Source organism: Ambystoma mexicanum, chromosome 14 (genome assembly GCF_040938575.1).
Source record: "Ambystoma mexicanum isolate Mex_15411 chromosome 14, UKY_AmexF1_1, whole genome shotgun sequence".
In the NCBI taxonomy this organism is placed as follows: domain Eukaryota; kingdom Metazoa; phylum Chordata; class Amphibia; order Caudata; family Ambystomatidae; genus Ambystoma; species Ambystoma mexicanum.
Window position 1 is genome coordinate 422,804,257 of NC_090940.1, and position 22,577 is coordinate 422,826,833.

Here is a 22,577-nt window from a genome sequence, read left to right on the forward strand (position 1 = left end):
GCCCCCTATATAGTTATTTAACATTCATTTTTAAGTAAGCATTATTTAAAAAAGGCAATTCATGTAACACTAAATATACTTTTCAGAATGGGGACAAGTTAGTGGATCATCTTTGGATATACTTCTTACACAATTCCTAAACCCTGAGGTGACTTCAATCACAAGGACAGTAATGGCATTTATATATCACACTAGTTATAACTTGCAGATTGAGGTTGCAGAACGGAAAGGTTTAAGGAAGGAAAAAGCTCTCAGTAAATGTGAGGATGTTAGGGAGAATTCTCAGAAATTTGCCAATTCCTCTCTACCTTAGAGAACCCCAGCACTTTTGCTTGACTCTAGGACTTTTATTTTTAACCTGGCGAGAGTGAGCACCCTCCCCCCCCTCCCCCCATCACTCATGTATATTTTGTGATTTGAACTCAGTTTCTTTTGTTTTTGGAGTCGAACTCCACAGGCGGCATCTTTTTATATTGTGTCACACAGCACCTTCAGTGCAGTGACAGAGGGAAGTCGTTCAGATTTCCCAAAAGTTTAAATACCTTTGTCTTGGATAACTACTGTTTCCAAGAGCAGTGAAGTGAAATTGACTACTTACATTTGTAACTTTCTAGATTCAGCAAACGCCATCTTACAATAGGGTACTGGAGGGGTTACTTAGTATGCCCTTTGTCTAGTTTCTCATGTAACATTTTTGTGTTACCCTTTCAACAATTAATGGCTGCTGGCAGTGGTTTACTTTCAACTACCGTTGTGTGTTTTTACCGCAGGCTGCGTTCACAGCTGCAGTACAGCACCCATGGGTGCCATTTCTTGCTGGAACGGTCCTTCTTGAGATTTACTTTGCACACCAAACCAGGTTTGGTCAGTTTGTTTGTTTTGTCTTTGGCGAGATTCACGAGTGAAGCCCGCCTCTGTCTCCAGTATGTCTGGCAGGGGCAGGAAGTGAGCAGGGGGGGCGGCGGGAGGGGCGCCCCAAACTCACTTTAATCCACTTGGTTACAGGAATGCAACCAAAGGTGATTGGCCGGCAAGGACAGCCACCCTGCTGTGTGACAGCTCGGCTGGAATGAATGGGAGAAACCTGCATAAAAGGTGAGGCTTTGTGGCTTGGAAGAGCGAGTCGACCACTGCACAAAGGAATCCGAAGAAGAACTTGAAAGAGGCCTGCTGCAACTCCTGGACCGTTGGTTTGTCCAGAGAGGCCCTGCTGCTGTGCTGAAGCTCCAAATTGGCCTCAACTAGAGAAGCCCTGCAAGGACTTCTCCCCTTGAATTGGTGGGGCCATACAACTTCAAAGTAAGCCCGTCTGGACATCCTTTCAAAGCTGGATGTACTTCCAAAGCTGCTGCTATTGGAACCGAAGTGCCAGGAAGAGGAACACCAGATAGAGTGCATTGCTTTTAAGTTGGGCCCGAGCTACAGGAAGATCCGCCGGACTCCAAAGAAGTAGGAGTGCCCAAGCCTGAGCCACAACAGAGTGCTGGACCGCAGATGCGAGGAAAGTCTGAAGTGGTATCCGAGAACCGCAGTGGTGCTTTTGCTTGAGTTGAGACGCGAGGAGCTGCAACCACAAAAGGCCACTGAATTGAAGTTTGACCATTGCTGCCACTGACAGTCCCATTGCAGAGCAGGAGTCCCCAGAAGCCCTGCCCCTCTTGTCCCCACGACATACCCAAGAACAGGATCTGCAAAGCTGCACAGGAACAGAAGCAAGCTGGAACCATTTCTTCTAACCACAGGTACTGTACAGTCTAAGAGAACGTACCTCATGTGTAGTCTTGTCTTGGTTGCTTCTGTAAAGTTGCTTGCATCTTCTACCCCTCACAAGCCTAACAGCTTGTGGCCCTACATTGATTCTTCTTTTTCTACAAAGACTTCTAACACATTGTGCAAGACCTACTTACCTGCAAGAAGTGCTTCAAATCAGCAAGACTTTTGCTATCTTAATATTGGCTGGCCTAGCTCCCTGAATGACTCCTCTCCTGACATTGTGCTTTACCTTTCCTTCCAGGAAGGGGTTAATTTACTTTGCATTGGGGGGGGGGGTACAAAAGTACTTACCTGTTTCAGGATAATTGTGTGATCTCTTGTTTTATTCTAATAACCCCTTTCTTTGACACCAATCTCAGTATTGCTCTAAATGTATCAGTGATATATTAATGCCCAGTGTCCTAGTTATTTAAGTCACCTGAGGGGGTAGGAAGTGTGTGCCATTCCAAATGGGTACTTGCTGATTTAGAGAAACTAGGTGTGCATTTTGGAGTGTATTTGTGTGTTACTATATATTGCGCCTTCTGAAGAAGGCTTATTCAAACTGACTGTTTAATAAATTCATCACTGTTTAATCAAGAATCCTTGAGTGCAAGTGTTTATTTGGATACTTGTCACTGAATCTCTGCAACTACCCTACTGCTCACACTGACAACTCTTGAGATGAGCCTGGCTGCTCAACCACACTACCAACCTGTGTAGCACAGACTTAGACCAAAGGTTGGGTTCCTATTGCCAGGAGGCCAAGGTTGTTGCAGTGCACCCAAAGGGTACTGCTCCAAATGTTGCCTAACAGGACAACTAAATCTTCCAATGAAATCTAGACAAGCCTTTCCCAGCAGGAACAGTTCACAATTACCACCTATGAAGGACAAACTACATCTAAGTCAATGGACTAGAAGAGTCTTAAGGGAGCCAGGAAATCCAAAGTCAATTGGAGTAGAGTCTATGGATCTGAGCCACTTAAATTAAAGTCTTGCACAACGTTGGAGAGTTTGTGGAAAAATCACTTGTAGGGTCACAAGCGGTTAATCCTGTGAAAGGAGTTGGAATCAACTCTAAGATGAGCCACTGCAATTCCCAACTGAGAAAAGCACAGCTAAAAGACAATGCGGTAAGTACCCCATGCCTAAACAGTACCTCTGGTTTGAAGAAGAGTGGTCCAGCTGGATTCTGTCTTCATACAGTGGTGCAGGCCCTGTGTTCCTGAGCCTCAATCGTGGGGACAAGAGGGAGGACTGAAAGGCTCCTGCGGCAGTACTTGTGAGGTAGTCAACATCTATGGCTCTTCTCAGTTCAGCGGCACTTCCCGGTTTCAGCCTTTAGCAAACAGCACCGTCGCTGATCCCGGATACCAGTTGGGCTTCCTTCACTCCTTGGGTCCTGCACTCTGGTGAGGGGACTCGGGATCTGGCCGTCCTGCTTCTGCAGGTTCCTTAGGAGACTCCTGGAGCTTTTAGCCGGATTCGTTACCACAGACGTTTCACTAGACTACAGATTACTCGACCCCTGTGTTAGACAAAGTTTGTATGCAGTACCCTTTGGGATCACTACACCAAACTAGGACTACAGGTGAAAGCAAAACCAACCTTTGGTATAAGTCAGTACTTTATTTATCTGAGCTGAGCAGCAAGGCTTATCTCAAGAGGGGAATGTGAGCAGTAAGGGCTAGAATCACAAGTGTAAAAGTAAACTTTTACACTCAAGGTTTCTTTGATAAATACTTATGAATGTCTTATAACTGACAGACACATAAGGAGACATTAATAAGGAGGCAATTATATATCACATACAAACACTTCTTGAAATATTTCTGATATAGAGGAGTAAAAGGCAAAGCTTATTCGAACATGAAAGGTTAGTTATTCTTTGACAGTGCAAATATTTAGAGTTCACCAGAAAAGTCAATGGGCTAAAGTCTTCGATAGGATAAAGCAGTTCTGGTAGATCAATGGAAAAGTCTCTGCAAAAGTTCTTAGGAATAGTTTGTAACAAGAATCATGTTGGGTCACAAGCTGATTAGGCCTTTGAGGTGGGAAAGTTTCAAGCACTTTCACCATGAGAGGTAAGTACTCAGTCTGATTTTACAGTACCTTCACAAATGAAGAAAAAGATGCAGCTGGTGACCTCTGTTCCTGGCAGTTCCTGCAGATCTCGCTGTTCCTGGGCCTCAGTCGTGGGGACAAGAGGAAGGACGTCGGGGGACTCCTGCACTGAGACTGGTCAAAAAGCTGGCAACTGGCAAATCTTCAATTCTGGTAGCTGTAGTCAAGCACACAAGCTGGTGTCCCTCTCCCTGGTTATTTAGTTTTCCTGCAGTACTGAGGAAAATACAACCAGCTCTGAGAAAGGTATCCAGGCTTAGTGTCGAGTTGATTGGTCCCACCAACTCAAAGGGAGCAGGCCTTGCAGAGTTTCTGTGAACTTGGCTATTCGGGCCTGCAGCAAGGCTTCATCGGGCAAACCAACGGTCCAGGAGTTGCATCAGCCGTCCTCTTCCAGCTCGTCTTCGGCTCTTTCGTTCCAGTGGTCGACTCTGCCTTCCAACCCAAGAGACTCCTTTTATTCACTTCTCTCCCATTCATTGAAGCCTAGCTGTCACTCACCCAGCAGGGTGGCTGTCCTTGCCGGACAGTCAGCCAGCCAATCACCAGAGTGGATTTGGGTCTCCTAGGAGACCAAGCACAGGGAGTTTTGGGAGCCTCCCTCGCCTTCCTGCCCACCCCAGACACTCGGGTGTCGGAGGCGGTCTTCACTCCTGAAGCCTGGCGAAGGAACAAATGGATCAAACCTAGTTTGGCACGCAGAGACAGACCTTTCCAAAAAGAAATTGCAAAAAAAGACGGGACCCGTTTAAACAAAGGAGGCTCAGACGCCATCTTGAAAAACATAGCTCCCGTGATTTAACGCTACTGGCACTTGCTGTCGGGGAAAAATCATGGTAGTTTGTTGTAAAACCACTGCCACCAGCCATTCTGAGAGGAATGGGTAGTTGAGTGCTACATGAGTATCTAGACCAGTGGTAGTCAAAATGTGGGGCGCGACCCCCCCAGGGGTCCACGGGTGCATCCCTGGGGGTCCCCGAGGGCTCAGCATGAAATGTAAAAAAAAATAAATTATTTTTTTGGGTTTTTTTTTAGATTGGAAGAAATGGGCAGGGCAACTCACATGGTCAGGCTGAAGCATGAAACTGACTCGGGCAATAATGAAAAAGTGGCCCGCAGTTGTAAATGGATATTCATTCCTTTAGTCACAGACGGGCCTCATTACAACTATGGCAGTACGGTAACAACGGTGCCGGTAAGCTACCGGCACCGTTGCTACCGTACCTCCATAGTACGAGTTGTGCTTGCGGGTGCCTGACAGCCCACCAGGTCTGAGCTCGCAGGCTGTGCGGCACCCGCGAGCACAGCTTGTCGGATGCACCGGCACCGTTGCCAACGGTGCATCCGAGCTCCCCATTCTCATTGAGCCCTATGGGGCTCAGATGGGAATGGGGATCTACTGGTACCAGCAACCGCGAAAGGGCAATTATCAGGTCCGCCTAACTCGGCATGACCCGGTAATTGCCCATTCGCGGGTGCCGGACCCAGGTGCAACTCCGGCGGCAGCCGTGCTGGTTTTACCAGCACAGCTACCGCCAGGGTTGTAATGAGGTTGAGCTGAGGGAGTGCTCCTGGGCTGGCTGAACTGTCAAAGGGACTTTGACTGTTCAGTTCCCCAGCCGCACATGCTCACTGAGCCATGCAAGGCTGGGGCGTTTTGCTTTGCCAGCATTTCATAGCTCATTGGCAATGTTGCCTGGGACACTGCATATCTGTATGTCCGAGGGGGAGCTCCTGCGCCTCCTCGCACATACGGACAGAGCAGCCTGGAGCAGGGTGTTTCAGCACCCACATGCAGGCTAATGCAGAAGGTACGTTTACATTCATTTTTTTAATTTAAACATGTGTATGGATGCGTGTATGCTTATGTTATGAGTGAGTGTATGGTGATGGATGCTCGTGTGAATGATAGTGACTGCTGTATGAATGTGCAGCAACTTGCAGGTTGTAGGTCAAAGGATCGACACCAAAGGACCAAAAACCAAAGGATTGAATTCATTTATTTTTTTGACTTTTTTGGGTCCCCCCCCACCCCTGTTTTTGTGGTAAAAATGTTTTTTCACTAAACGAAAACCCCCCAAAAAATATATTATTTTAAAAAAAAATGTGATCCTTTGGTTTTCGATCCTTTGGTGTCGATCCTTTGACCATTCGACCCTTTGGATTCGATCCTTTGACCAGACACCCGCCTTGCATACACACAATCATGTTGATTGTGTTAGGCCCAGGGGACAGGGATGGTATCTTTTTACTGGACATCTATCATAGATGTCCAGTAAAAAATGTCATGCCTGGGCCCCCAGGCACCAATTGCAAACTGTTTGGCTATTTACCCATTTTTTTGTTAAAAGTATGCTCTACAATGCAACATTTTAACCCATTATTTAAAAAAATTGATGGGGGGAAACCCCCCGAACCCACCTTTATTGATTCGGGTTCCCTCACTATGCTCGGTCGCTATGGCATTTGTGGGAGAAATAGTTATGCCCCTCCACTTAAAAAAAAAAAAATCACCAGCCACCACTGGCCCTCAGACTGTTGGGAACGGGATGAGGGGAACCACTATGGTGGGAGCACAATGGCTGGGAACCATGGGATAGTGGTGGGAGCAGAGTGGGGAGAGCCCAGGGTATGTGATGGGGTGGGGAGAGACCAGGGACTGGGTAGCAGTGGGATGAGGGAGCCCAGCAACTGATGGGAGCAGGTGATGGCGCGCAGTACATACTGTCCATTTGGCATTTCTGGGGGGTCCCGGCCTGCCAAAATTTTGCTCAGGGGGGCCCCGGCCAAAAAAGTTTGAAGACCACTGATCTAGACACAGGGGATACTAAGTAACCCCTTCATCACTATTGTAAAATAGGGTGTGCTGGGTCTAGGAATTTAAAAAAAGACTAGTAAAGTCAATTTCACTTTACTATTCTTGGGAAAGGTAGTTCACCCCAGAAAAGGCATTTAAACCTTATGAAAAATCCAAAGGATTTTTCTGGGACACTGCACTGAAGGTTCTGTGCATCACCATACAAAAAGTAGATGCCTTTCGAGTTTGTCAGACTCCCAAAACAGTCAAAAACAAAATCCAAATCAGGTCAAAACATGAGTGAAAAAGGTCTCACTCACTCCAGGGTTAAAATTATGAAGTCCTAAAGCCCAGCAAACGAGCTGGTTGAAGGGAATTAGCACAGAAATTAGATTTCTCCCCAACAGGGCCTGCTCATTTGCCCATTGAAGAGAGCCTCTCGCTGCCCAATCGTGGAGACTCCTGTTGCAACCAGTCTTAATCGCTCCCTGGAGGTGGTCTGGTACACATGTGGGGTACATTTAAGGGCCACAGCAGAACCCCCCTACAACAGAAGACTGCATTTCAGCAGTCACCAACAAAAATTGCTGTGCTTTTGTCGGCTAAGCACATATGGGACGAGAGTGAAAATAACCACCACAAGAATGGCTGCATTTTGTTTTCTTCATGTGAATCCAGAGAAAATAACAAATGCAGAATGGCTCTGCACTGCTGTTCTGTCATCAAAAACTCAAGGCTGCACAGGAAAATGTCTTGCATTCACGAAGCATCGCACTGGTGTCTCCTTTCATTTCAAATATTACACAGTTTTGTTTTATTTAAACACAGCCCTGCCGTGTATTCCATGTGAATACCATCAAATAAGGCCATCCCTCACTGAACGGCATTGTTTTCATCAAGTGAAGTCCATGAAAAAGCAAAAGAATTCTGCTTCAAGTCCGCACGGCTTGCATTGGCTTTTTGAAATAAATCAACGCACGCAAAGTACTTCAAAGGGAAGATGTTCTCTTGCCTTGTGTCAGTTACCAATAAACTATTTTCAGCATATCTCGGTGTCCAGAAACTGACAAGATCTTGGAAGAGCCTTTCAGAAAGTTAATGCAAAAGAAACTGCTTTTTGTGACAGTAACAGGAGAGAAAAAGAAACTTGTAATCCTGCTTTCGCAAAGCAGGAAAATTTATTTTGCAAAATTGTGAACTGATACTGTGGCTCGCACAGAAACACAATTTTACATGTGGGGAAGAGGGGCTGCAAAAATAAGTATCTTGTGCTGGTTTTCCCCCAAAAGACAAATTATCCTTGCTAAGGCCCAGGAAGTTCCCTCAAACCAGTTTGGCAGAGAGGCCAATGTCGCACTGTGATGCTGGAAATGCATTGGAGGGACAGGGCCTCCCTGCCCTTGTACTGTAGTCCTTTTTCATTTGTGTTCTGTATTGTTTTCTGCCCAGGAGTCCATGTGGGACTCCTGGCAGTGCAGCTCTTCCTGTTTTTGGTTTGGTGTACAGACCCATGGGATACCCTTATGGCACCCATGGGTGGGGGTACAGCCCTGTGCCCCTAGTGTATGTTTTTGGGCACCTGTGGGTGGCCCACAGAGCAGGGTATGGGCTGGTGGCAGCTCCATGCTGAATTTGACAGGTGCTCCGAGTATCCTCCATTTTGGGATACCCCGGCCCTGCCATTGGAATCAGTTGATTTCTGATGGAAAACAAGATGGCCCCTGTTGCCTCTTGCTTTCTATTGCCTGTTACCTTGTTTTCCCAAAGTCCTGGGAAGCCCTGACTCTGTCCCTTCCCCCTGACTGGCTGTTGGGTGGACGTTCCACATATGGTGTGAAGGCCAGTCCACACTGGCTGGAGCCTTCCCAGTGACTGCATGGTGTGGGTACACCCTGTGGGTGGGACCTGGGTGAATGGAGTGTGACCAATATGCACTTCTTGTTGTTGCTGTCTGGATTCTGGTACCAGAGACGTCTGAGACAGCCCTGCCCAAAACTGGCCTGAATGCAGTGTGTAGTGTTGAATGGCTGGGTACTTGTCCCAATCCACATTCCTTGTTGTCAGTGTCTGAGAGGGAGGAGGATGGCCTGAATGCACTATGTGTCTGATTGGCTGACTGCATGAATGCCATTCTGTATGATTGGCTGCTGAGTGTGACCCAGCAGTGTGGATGAGAGGCAGAATAGTATATCTGGGGACCTCTCACCACTGGAAATTGTTCAGAAGCTGTGTCTACACTTGAAGAGTAACTGGAACTGCTGATCCTCGACGCCCAGCTGGAAGAAGATTTGCTGTTGCATTTGCTTCGACCCAATCTGAAAGCTGCTGAATTCGTCGAAGACTGATCCGAGAGAGGATCTGGTAAGGCGCCCTCTTCCCGTGCTCCGGGGGACCATCGAGCACCGCTAACCTTTGCCGAAGCTCCCTGGAAGTTAGACCCTCGAAAGGCTGCCGACCGGAGACGGGACCGCCGAGGAGTTCGAAGTGAAGCACCCAGACTTCTCCGCCGAAGTCCATTGCCGTCGACCAGGGTTCGCAGGTTTGTGTAACCGCTGGAAGCCCGTCGAAGTTGTGTTGCCCCAGAAGAGGGGACCGCTTGACGCTGTGCCGCCAACGACCGGAGCCACCCGCTCCTTCGCCTAAGAACATTTGAATCGAAGGACTCCCTTGTCCGCACCGACGACCGCTTTATCCCGCCAGAGAAAGTGGAGGACGCTGAGGCGCCGAGGAGAATCCGCCGGTGGGTTTCCCACCACCAGAAGGCCACAAAGACTTGGACGACTCGACGACCTTGCTGGGCCACAGTTCTTCAGAAACTCTTTGCAGTCCTGAACAATCAATCGCTGAGGTGCCCCGCACACCTCATCCTCGCATTACGTCGCCGACGAGCACCGCCTGGATCGACGCTGTGGTCTCGGCACCCTCGAACTTCTCATAGACGCCACGTTCACCTTCTTCGACGCCTCTCGACGATCCGTGGCTCCTGCTTTCAAGAAGGATCCATCAACGCTTCTTCGAAGAACTCTGCTCCACCATGTACATTGGGGGGTAAAAACATTATAGGAGAAAGTAAGACTTATTGATCAATATATGGACTGGGCTTGTGCTATACCTTTAATCTACAAGTTGCCCAGGTTGGGGGGGGGGGGGGGAATCTCCACACAGAACTGTGCTTAACAGTAGAGGCCAGTAATCTGCCTATTGTTTCAACCATCTTGCTTTTCCTCCTTTCTCTACTGCTGGTTTCCTTGTTATTGATCTGTGTGACATTCTGACAGTATAGTTGATGCACTTTAATGAGATCTGATAATATTGGTGGTACCACTTTAGAATTGTATATATTTGCCATTGTTGATTTCTGAGTACAAAGTGTGTTATTGTGATAGTGTACATACCTTTGAATATTAATTATATGAAGACTGTTTTCAGTAATAGTGTGGACATTCCTTTGTGGGGGCTTGGGGACTACACTGTACTTAAGCAGCCTGCATCACCTTCTGAGAAGCTAGGCCTCGATTGCTCGTCCATTGCTACCTTAGAGAATCTTGGCTGGGGTCTTCTGTGCCTCTCCTCTACCATATAGAGAGCAGAAGTACAGACACCCCCCTCCAGTCATTTACACGCACCTACCCATGACCTAACACAGAAAGGACATGTGCTCTGTTCTCTGGAACCCGATAGTGTGATAATTACTGGTTCCCCAGACTGCCTGGCAGAACCGCTCACAGGGACAAAGGGAGAGTGAAACCTGGGGTTTTGCCTTGTAGGTGTGATTTTTCTCTCCATTCCTTCCCAGTATCCCCAGGAGGACTTCAAAGGGTAGTCATTGAAACCCTTGTGCAAGCCAAGCCTGGCTGGGACATTTGGCTGTGGGGGGTTGAGGACCGCCCACATCTGTAAAGAAAATTCACCCCATTGATTTGTAGGAACTACTGTACATTATGACATTTGTTTCAGCATCCTAAATAAGCAACAATTCGATATTATGACAGCATTTTACACGATTGTTGGACAAGCAAAATGAGACTGTCTTCCTGGCATATGGTGGACTGGAATGGCAGTAAAAAGGCATTTGTAAGTGAAGTTTAAAATGGCACAGACATGAAAGTTTGGGGAGAACATGCCCGATAGTGTGCATATATGTAGCCATTCGCAGAATTTTAGAGGTCATGCGTTTCCTGAAAACTCCGAAATTGTGCTGGAGGGCGATGCAACATTGCATAGAATTGGCGCTCGGACCGGCCAATTCCTTGTGAAATATGGGATCTGTATATTTGCATGTTATGATGGTGACTAGTGTAACTATAAGGTTTTCTTCCATAATCACCTTTTGTGAAAAATGAGGCTTGTGAGACAATGCGAGACCTAAAACACACAAACTGATGTCATTTCCCTGGAACCAATCCGCCTGCAGGGAGGGGGGGGGGGGGGGGGGAGAACACCCGGAGCCTGGCCTATCCCACGCAAGGGGTAAGTCCAGAGTATTTCTGCCCATATTGTAAAAAATTCTATGATGTCACGCTGCCTATATAAGAGGTAGACCAGGAGACGCAGGGAGATTTCAACATTCAAAATTCACCCTGCAAGATTCCAAGACTCTATCCAGTTCCAGGCGGAACCACCCATCTAGAACCACATTCATCCCAATAATTCAGGGAGAAAGAAGGAAAGGCTGCAGACCCCTTTAGAAGAATCCAGTGACAAGACTTTTGCCCAGTTCCCAACCCGCTGTTCAGTGACCAGATGTTGCCCAGCTGTTCCCATCCCAGAGAGCCCAGCTGTCCCCATGACCAGAACTCTAGACCCTGCAGTCTAGAGGCCTTGCTGGCTGTTCAAATTACCCAACTCAAGTGTACCTTGTAAGCATCACCTTACCCAGTAACAAACTGCATATCCCGCTCTTACCTTGCATTTTGGCCAAATCCTATTAAAATCCCATAAAAACCCTAATCATATCATGAAGTGTTAATATCCTCGGTTCATCCTTTCCTTAGAAGAATCTGTGTTAGTCTATATCTGTTAGCGTAATTCTTTTCTAATCCTTTCAGTTATCTGGGTAAGTCCTTAATACCATATTTGAAATAAATGAATTCCTCTATAAAGGAGGTACGCAGCGTGAGCTGGTTCAAAAATTGCAAATTAACCCCCTTGCGTGCAGTGTCTTTCTTTAATATAGCCATTAAAATATAGTCTCAGCAAAAATAATCAGTTTGCATCAAAAAACGTATTTGCCCATGTCTTGTGCTTTTCTCTAATAACGTTTGCATTTCCCATGTTAAAACCCATAACATTCATAAAGAGTCATCCTTTCATACTCATCCCATCTGCTATGTGCCTTTGTTCCCCATCACAAGAACAGATTTTCGATTTTGACCGTTTAGCCAATTCTCTTAGCCGTTTGCTCGTTTAAAATCCATGTAAAATAAGAAATTGCAATTCAGCCACGTGTGATTTTTGCTGCATTGTTGCATCCCCAAAATCAATTCTCACCTGTGTTCATGTTGCTTTAGTTCCCTGCCCAATAGCTTGTAAGCTTCCTTGCCTCTTCGTACAGCCACACAAAATTCCATCCTATCTATCCTACCGCAAGTGTAAACTGATCTACAAGTAACAAGTGAAATCTGAGTATGCTATTTTGCTCAATTTTAAGGTTTTCATTTTCTTTGACCTCCCTTTCTGGAGTGGTGGGTCGAATTTTAAAACAATTTTTCCCTCTTCTTGCCAGTGCTTTCTATCCACACAGAATTTAGTTAGCAGGTGTTTGGGGAAGTGTTGTAGGGGGAATGCATAAGTGTTGTCTATGACTGTATACAAAAAAGTGATTGTGTTTCCATTCCTATTTTAGGTTATGTCGATGTTTCGAAAGTTGAACAGTATAATATTTTGCATTTATATTGTCACCACCCTGGTGATTGCTGCCCTAAATTTGATTTGTTTGATTTTGCATTTGAATTCTAAAAATTAATAAATATTTCATTGTTACATTCCGGCCTGGTTCATGGTCCATTGCGACACAAGGTTATTAAGGTGGGTGTTTGACGGTTTGGATGCCTTCTCAAAGTAGAATCCGAAATCAATAAGGATAAAAAGTGTTATTGTGCGTACATTCCTTGCCAGTGGAAAGAGCCCTTGTCTGAAGTGTGCAGTATCGTAAATCCGTTACACACAGCCATCATTTTATTAGGTTGGGTGTTCTGCTGGAAGGTGTCAAACTAACATTCTGCACCCGCATCCGACCAACACTAAATCTGATGTCGTCCGAAAGTGGCCTCTGCACCCACATGACCCCTGGAAATTCTTGGTTGGAACAAAGTACAAAAAACTGTCTCCATTGGAATCTGGATCTCAGCAGTTCTCTCGAGAAATCTTTGTCTGTGGAGTAAGTTAACCTACCAGTTTCTGTCCACCCCAGTTCCCTCTAGGGTTACATGGGTGTAAAGTCCTGTCCCTAAATCACTCTTTCCCGACTTTGGTTGGTGGAGTCTTGGTCAAGGATTCTTCCCTAGTCTTATCATAGTATCTGGAAATTAGTGAGTTTACTCAAACAAAATTTTGAACGAGTAGTCAAAACCACTGTCACCGCCAATCTCTTGATAAACCTACATTGGAAAAAGTAGAACTTTGCAAATGACGACCTTTGGGGACAAGGCGCCAAACCATTTTAGGGCTGGACGTCATAAGAGCTAGTAGGGAATCTACATGGGTATTCTGAAGTATCTTTACTACATATGCATCCGAGTACTTCTGGGTATTCAATCAAATTAGGTCTTCTCCTAAAGGTGATTAGTGAAGGTGTGATAATATTGGACTAGAAGTGTTACTTATTGTGGATTTTAAAAAGGTATAATAAAATTGCTGTATATTTTTAGATTTGCCTGTCCAACTGTAATTGGTTTGTGTGGACTTGTTGCTCTACACCACTTTAACACCCCTCCTCGGTAAGCCTTGCTGCTCTGCTACCTTACCTTAATCGGGTTGGCTAGACGTCAGTGTCTCCCTGCTCACCCTAACAAGTTGGCTCTCAAAATACACACCCAGGTTTCATTTTGGAAATCCATCTCAACACCTATGGCCAGTCACTTGGAAAATGAGAATAAGGTCTGTACTCGCCAGCTTTGGTGCCCAGGGCCCCCCTTCACCAGAGGGATTTCATGGGCACAAAGTCCACTCACAATCTTAACTGGATATGATCATTTTAGTGTAGGATCATACTTGGGTTACCCCCAGTGTGAGGCAATTTGGATTATGCAATGAGGTCCCTTTACTTTTTTCCCCCCGAAAAGGGTGCTTTTAAATACATTCCTAACTTACTTGTTGTCGGTAGCCAAAATTGGTGTACTGCAATTTAGAGACTTCCTGCACACCCCCTAGCTTTGGGTACTGGTCTTAACCATCAAAGCTCAAAAATAAGTATCTGATAGGAAAGGTCTGCTTAATGTGAGCTTGTCTCCTAATTATAGGTGAGTGTGTAGGATATATTTCTGAATGAATTACTGTCTTTCCTTTGTTAATTATTTGGTTCAGTTTACTGTGTATATTGTAGAGTGTACGGAACCTCAGATTACAAACTAGAGATTATACACACGTGCATTTTGTAGTAAACAATATTCTTTAGTGCCAACTGCTTTGTGTTATGGCCTTATGCATAGTACACTATGTATACATCTGTGTGGAACTCTTACTTGGTGCCTGCAAGTGTTAAGTGTACTTGCATATCAGCCCCCGATACCATGGGAGAGCTTAGTTACATTAAGTGTGAAAATACCTTGCACATCAACTAGGTGGGACCACACACACACCCTGTGATTCTGAAAAGTCCCCCCTAATAGTCCTAGCGTCCAGGAAGTCAAAGGGACCAGCACCTGTGGCCTAAGGTTCAGCCACATGTGCAAGGCTAGCCATTCCCAGGGATTTCATATTTCTCCACACTGTCCTTCCTTCAACCTGCAATGCACTTCCTGGGGTTTGCCCATGCCCCCCCCCCCCCCCTCCCAAGGACAGAAATGAGGTGGGATGACATAATTGTAGATATTGCTATGGCATCAGTACTGTAGCAATGATCCAGAGCCTGAAATGCAATAAGACATGTCAATCTATGAACGATGAAATGCTAGAAAACCAGGAATCTATGAAAACCCTCCTTCAAGGATACGAAGAGTTGCCCAGTCCGAAACAGTTATGAACGCCACACAAAAATATTGCACACGCAAAGAAAAAGTTATTACTCTTGCCATAAGAAGAAATGGAACCAAATCTGGTGGTAGGAAACCAGCAACGTGTACAGAAGTGCAAGGTCAGGCATGTTGGTAATATAAAGAACAGCTCAGAGTACCACTCTGGTCCTCCACTACTTAAGAATTGCCACCCCCTAAAGAAGCAGAACCTTCATAAAGTTCTATAGCTTAGTAGTAACAGACTACATCTTAGGATAATCAGCATTACAGTTCATATAGACTTAGCTGAACACAAAAACTCGTTGCAATCTACGCAAATGTAGCATAACTTTAGGAACCCAATTCCATTACTCATATTTACAAGACTAATAACACTGGAAAGTAAAAACATTGCAACAGATACATTGACTTACGTTGAATTGATTTTGCAGGACTCTCTACTTTAAAAAAGCCAGCATCAAACACCACTGTATTCAGATCTTCTGTTGACTGCCGGTCAGAAGCTTCAGGCAACACATCGTCCTGCTTGATTTTATTTTTCATTGCAGCTTTGATGGCAGCAAGCCGATTTCGGGCTGCCACCCTTGCATTGTCCCCCTGGCTTGGTTTTGATGTTGCACTCGAAACCATTTTTTTCTTGAAAAAAAAAAAAAATTAAAAAACGAACAAAACTTGTCCTAAACATGCTTTGACAAAACTCAATGCGTGTCTCTGAACACATTTACACAATAGTAGCCCCACTGCCATTTGAAGCAGACTAAACATGAAAAAGTGGAAGTGCCACCTTGTGCTATGTAACTCGCTGCAGCAATTTAAATAGGAATCTGTAGGAGAATGTAGCCATCAGAACCATCTTTGCCAATTTAAAGATCCTTTTCCGCAGGTTCGTTTTTAGTACAGGTAAATATGTCAAAAAACATGCTACATAGAAGCTTTAATTACTAAAATGTGGCACTTGTTTTAAACTACCCACCTATTAATGTCCATGGTGTCCCGATAAGGCATAGCATTTACAATTGATTACACAAGTGCAACAAAATAAAGACACTATTTATGGACAAAAAGAGGTCACAGCGCCACTCTGCAAGAAACATAGCATGATAACCCGTTCTGTGGGAATGTGCCCACTCAGCAGCCACAGGTTTTAGCTCAGTCCCTTTCACAAAGGAGGAATATCCATTTAGTTTGTTCTGCCCACTTGAGAAGTCCAGCACCAAATCCTCCTTTGGGTATACATACATTTGGTTTCCAAAAGACCGCTGGCAAAATTATTTTTTAGCCCAAATAGTGAAATAAATTCAATTCGTTTTTTTGTTGAGTATCTTTTAGATATCTCAGTTGTATTGATACCTTTGCAGATAAAATAAGCAGTCAGGCAAAAAATGAAGGATATGGAAAAAGAAAAAATCTTATTTTATTCCATGGTGACAAAGTATAAGAATTTTTTTTTTGAAAACTATAATACAAGTAATTTCTGAAACAATCAGTTGCTGGTAAAAATTCAAAGCGAAAACGGTTAAAAAAAGGGGTATTCTTATTTAAGAAAAGTTTGTGTGCAATAAAACAAAGACAAACTTTGTTTTATTGTCTTGTGTTGTCCAAACATTACATGTTTGGACAACACAAGACAATAAAACAAAGAAGCAGTTTGTAATATTGTTTGTACAGATTAAGTTGTTTGTGGGTATTCAAAGTATCACTAGATAAATTACTAGAGCAGGTTTGCCTACGTAGAAGACAACAGTTAGTGGTTGGGTTCAGGGTCAGAAATGCTAAGTTTCCAGTTCATGAAAAACTTAGTTTTTCTTTTCTGTTGACCTCTGTTACGTTTCGGCGAGACCACCTGTGGGTCCTGAATTGCAAAAATGTGCCTTCCTCGGTGCAGTTTAAAGGTGAGAATCCCTGTGAGGGAGGCAAACAAAATTGCATACCGACTATTTCACTGCAAAGGTTAGTATTTTACATTTAATGTGAACATAGACGTTGACTACTCATTACAAAAACTCCTGAAAAAAAAGAGAATCTTACCACATTAGTTGGTAAAGAAAAAGCAGGAGCAGTTTATCCCAGGACAAAGATCCGTCGTTACTGGCATGTGTGGTCCAGCATTTTGAGTATGAATTGCCTGCGTTTATTGGAAAGGGGTCAATTCGTGAACTTTGCTTTAGTCTTGTTATTCTGAATTCAGAAAGTAATAATATACAAAGATTTCCATTAAAATAAACACTTGGTGTATCCCTCTCACTGAGAGTCAAAATTGGTGAAAGTGACAGAAAACAATTTGTTTTACCATTTATTTCCCAGTCAGGATTTCATCTAATTTTGTTCATCCTGAAGTATGATTTGGATTTCCTTTGAATAGCTTTTTTTTTTCTTACGCAAGTTGGTTTCAAGATCCGAAGATCCGAAATGGTTGGATGGGAAATGCGTATCAGGGAAGGGATCCTGAAAGGTAAGAGGGAAATAGCTTAGGAATCATGCCGGCGTACCCGTGCTGCTAAATGTGAGCAGATACGGGCTTGCATAAGTGGCATAGGTGGGTTGGGGAAGACACAATAGGGCCAATAGTTCAAAGCAGATGTAAATATTTGTCCAAATTAATAGCGTTGTTTGTATATAATGAAAGAAATCATTGTAGCGCCGTGCTCATGGCTTAGAAAACTTTCCACATGGAAGGGAGCGTGGGGCAGAGACGCCAGCTGTCTCAATGGTGGCGCGATGACCGGTAGTTAAATAATCTGTCTAATTATAAAAGTATAATAGTGCAATGGCTGATGCTTACCTTTCCGTGAGTGATCACAGTAGCTCTGGGCGTGCAGCAATCAGTCTGCTTTCACCGTAGTGCAGACGGAACGTCTGAGGTACCTACTTCCTCGAAAGACGTAGCCTGCTTGCAATTGGGTGGACGCTAACTGTTGTACGTGTGCTTGCTGGTGATTGGAGATTATGTTGTTTCCTGGACTTGTGTAATGGTGTAACAAAGGTTACATGGAAACAATTTTACTTTGTTTCTGTGATCCCGCCGCATTTGAAAAGAAAAATGAATGTTTCTTTAATCCTGGGAGTTTTGAAAGACAAATCAAATCTTTTTTCAATGCCAGAAGTTTTGGATTGAATGTCTGTTTCGGCAGTATGTAGCAGCCATCCGTGTTGTTACGTGTGGATGTTAAGCTGAAAAAGCTGCATCACTAGGGGTAAACCCCTTTTTTGTTATTAACCAAATCCTCCTTTGAACAAGAGTACCAACAACAATCCCTAGTAGGGCCTCATCAGGGAGGTGGAGGTGTGCCTCTCTCCAAGTTACCTAGGGTTATCCAGATGTGGAGCCCTTGCTCACTGTGCTCAGAGGCACAGCTCCACCTCACTGATGAGGCCTGACTAGGTCGAAACACGTGTATGGTGCTGCTCTTGGTACTCTTGTCCAAAGGAGGATTGCCATAGCATTTCGGCGGTGGACTGCTCAAGTGGGCGGAACAGACTGATACAGTGAGCTAAAACATGTGGCTGAGGACTCCGAATGGGTACATTCCGACAGAACAGGTTATCATGCTAGGCTTCTTCTTGAAGTGGGGTGCCCCAACCTCTCCTATTTATGGACAGCTTTTAATTTCCACAATATCATCTGAAAGATATCTTCAGGCCTAAACGAATGCTCCCAATAACATTTACCCAGAAGTCAATGGTCTCAAATATATATAGCAAACGTGAAATTAAACCACTAGGATTAATCATTCCCTTTTTTCCCCAAATCATTAATTCTCATCTGTTTCAGGTACAACTGTTTGAATGAGGCTATGGAAGGTGCAACCATAGTCCCAACGCAAGCGTCCTAGTGGCTTTCACTTGTGTTGAACACCAACAAAAAGCTTCAGGTCAAAACTTAAAATCTGCAACAGTTCCACATGAGTGCAAAATCAATGAGTCTAAGCACCCTGTATAAGTCCGAAAAAAACATTTCCAAGAAATAAAAAAAATGATATGCAAGGTGGCATCTGTCCCGTTATATTAAGTGCACACAAGAGACATCTGGATGGTATACAGGCCAAATACAAACCAAAGCAGCAATGCCACACAGGCGCCAAATCATTTCTCCCTAGATACGCCCATCGAATGCAGGTGTACTTTGCATTCCTGTTTCACAGTAGCAATTAAACATGTGTTGAACACTTTTTGGTGCACTACCATTTTTAGTGCATAAGCCTTTCTGTACCATAAAACTAGAACCGCCAAGGCTTGCAGTCATTTGGCAATCTTGCTTTTCGTCTGTCTTGCTGCCTTTCCAGTCTAGTGCCGGTGTACGACTGAACTGGGTTTGGGCTGGTCCAAAAACACATTCCTGCCACTAATTATGTTGCTGGGCATACGTGGGGTTGGTGAAAAAGTAGAATCCAAATCCCACTTAAACAGACGAGAGCAAGCAATACCATTAATATATTTTGTTTTAAATAGTATTTGTCTACCTCTCAAATGTAACCAAAAAAAATACATTTCTTCCCAATTGTATTTCTCATGGCACCCACCTTCACTTTTTTAACTTGGGTGTTGACTTGTTGCCATCCATTATCCTGCAACTTCGTAAGATCAGCAAATTTTCTCAACACATCTTCGATCTGCAAGAGGGGAAAATGTTAATTCTAGAAAGACATTTTATGTGGTTCATTGCATAGATAAACCACAACAAAATCAATAAGACTCCACTCAATGAAACATTCACTTTTGAATACTAACTCACAGGACATGTTCACTCAATTGTATTAATTACACCCTAACTGGTCGGGCACATTGAAAACAAGCAAGACTGACCAACCACTACCTTTCCAACAGAAACCAATCAAGTCCAAGAAACTGTTTCTGATCACAACTAGTCCAAGAACAAGTTATTCCAGTAAAATGTGACTGCAACAAAGAATTTTGCAGCACTTTTGCATAAATGTATACCCATGCATGTACTAATCTGCGTTATTGTTTTGTTAGGGAGATTCAAACCTCCGCTTCTTCACAAGAGCACCCGAGCACTATTACTGGACTTTTTACAAATTTTGTGAACTATGAAGGTAAGCAAGATTTCTCAATCTGAACTCCTTACCACCTCTTCATGCAGTTTTGGGTGCAGTGTACCTCATATGTATCATTGTAGGGTATGCCATCCATTCTATTGTGATGCGTTTTGCATGTACAGCACAAGATATCTAGCATGGAATGCAGTAGGCGCTTTTTGGTTTCAAGTAACAAACTTGCCATCTGAACAGGCTGATGAGTTACATTTTTACAGCTGAAACAGCATGCGCTGCCTTTTTAGTCATTCTAATACATTGAGTACTATATACTTAAAATGGCTCCTCTGCGTATCTTATCAAGTTTCAAAAGAAATTCTATATTAATCACCCTAGTGACTAACATACTCCTGGTCCCATTTCCTCCATACTGCATAAACGTCCCTCGCTAGGGACAGGAAACGGAACCTTTCCCCAGAAAAACAGTCTTCCTTTAAATGTACATGTGCGTGGGGACTCAGCCTCTGGGAGCATGCACTCCCCTGACTCAGCCCACAACGCCACTCCTCAGTCCCTTTTGATGTGCCAGCTATATTACAATTGCCTAATGACAGTTTTAAGGGGGAGGATGGTGGTACGTATGGCGGAAAGGAGACCATGGACTAGGAGTACGTTAGTCACTTCTTTGAGTAACAATTACTCCTATGTCCTGTCCCTCTCCTCCATACTGCATGAGCGGTTACAACTGACTGCATCCCTGGGGAGGAGTTGCCCCGCTAAATAAACAAGTTCATCAAAAGTGCCTGGCCAAATGCTGTGTCTGACCTGGCGCTGGCATCCAAGCAGTAGTGTTTGCAAAAGGCCGATGGGGACGCCCAAGTAGCCACTTTGCTTATGGTCTGCCATGGAACATAACTTTGGAAGGCCACAGCCGTGGCCTTGGCTCTGATGGGTGGGCGTGCATGTCTGCTGGCAAAGACCCGTGATGTCCCTCATACGCCTCCTTGATAGCCATCACCATCCACCTAGCTACTGAGGCCTTGGATACTAGACAGCCTGGCTTTGACCCACCAAAGATGCTAAACAAGGCATCTGTTTTACGGAAGCTTTTCGTCCTGTCCAGGTAAAATCTTAGCACACGACCGACATCCAGACAGTGCAACACCTTCTGTGCCTCTTCCTTTGGCTTGGCAAATAATGTCGGAACTCGCTCAGGTGCAAGATAAAGCCTTTGGACGAAATGAAGGGTGCATCCTTAGCACCACCTTTTCCAAGTGAAATGTGGTATAGGGTTCTGAAGCCACTAGCGCCTGTATTTCACTGATCCTGCACGCTGATGTAAAGCCAACTAGTAGCAGTGTCTTTATAGTAACTAGTCTTATCTGCTGATGCCATGGGCTCCAAAGCCTTGTGGGCCAGTGAGCCCAGCACCATGTTAAGGTCCCAGACCAGATGCAGGCGCCGGACTGGGGGATACAATCTGGTCAGGCCCGCTAAGTGCTTCTTGACCACCAGATTGGAGGACAGATTACCTCTGGAATTTTTATAAGCCCCTATGGCCGCCAGATAAGTACGGCTAGTGTCTACCTGAACACCGTAATTAGCAAGATGCGCAGAGAAAAACACGTTGTCTAGTGTGCATGCCAGGTGATCCATTTGGTTTGCCTTGGCCCAGTGACAGAACCTGGTGCATTTGCCCTTGCACAGAGTCCTTGTGGAGTTGCTTCTTGCCCCCTGAATGATCGCTAAATTGTCATGTGACACTTCCAAATGTTTCAGAAAGGACCGGTTCAGGAACCAAGCTGCTGGTGCTAATCGCTGCAGAGTGGGGTTAACCCGGTAACACCCCCTCCCCACCCCCGCTGGGATAGTAGGGGGGCTGATCCCAATGGAAGGGGAGCTGAAGGCTGAACCGACAGGCAAAGGAATTCTGAGAACCAAGGTCTGGCTGGCTGCCACAGGACCATCAAAATGAGCCTAAGCCTCCGTGACAGCTTGACCTTGCAGGTGACCCTGTGAATCGGGGGGGGGTGAAAGGGGGGGCATCTGTAGCAAATCCACTAGGGATCCTCTGTCTTGTCCCATCCAGGCTACAAAGTGGTGGCATCTCCTGTTCGGAATGGTGAACAGTTCTACTAAAGGGGGCCCCACCTGGAGAATATCTCTTTCACAACATCCTCGTTCAACTGCCACTCTTAGTTGTCGACACCCAGCCTGCTGAGTCCGTCCGCCTCCAACATGGATTCCCCCAATGGTGGACTGCTGATAAGTAAATGTTAGACAGTGCCCACTCCCATATGTCAACAGACAGCCTGCAGAGCTAAGTGGACAGGATACCTCCCTGCTCGTTGATGTCAGTCTGAATGCAAACAGACTTGTTGCTGCTAATAGGGAGGAACACAGAGCAAGCCAGAAGGCTTGCATCTCGAGCCAGTTCAGTGTTCCAGTTGTTCCTGACCACACAGAGGACACTGGTTGTCCAGGGTAGCCCCCCCCCCCGCCCCTGCATCCTGTAGGGATAAATCTGTGCTAATGGCGATCTCCGGTAACGGCTGCCTGAAGGGCCTGTCCACTAGCAAGTTGGTCTCTGCCTTACACCAAAGGCCCTGGTTTAGGTACTGTTGTATGCCGACTAGAGACGCGTGGGAGACAGTTTCCTGATTCCAAGAGACTGCGAAATATATCTGCAGCCGCCTCATGTTGAGCCTTGTGTGTGGCACTGCCAGGAGACAAG

General features: G+C 45.1%; 1 protein-coding gene across 5 annotated transcripts in view; it reads right to left on the bottom strand.

Annotated features, from left to right (window-relative positions):
• Window positions 1–22,577, bottom strand: part of DLGAP5 (DLG associated protein 5) — an 827,616-nt gene that overhangs the window by 288,991 nt on the left and 516,048 nt on the right. For all 5 annotated transcript variants that reach the window (XM_069637597.1, XM_069637599.1, XM_069637595.1 and 2 more), the window contains exons 13-14: window positions 19,370–19,459; window positions 15,263–15,485 (exon numbers count right to left, since the gene is read on the bottom strand). In XM_069637597.1, coding sequence (XP_069493698.1) covers window positions 15,263–15,485; window positions 19,370–19,459 — 313 coding nt within the window. The remainder of the gene's footprint in view (window positions 1–15,262; window positions 15,486–19,369; window positions 19,460–22,577) is intronic.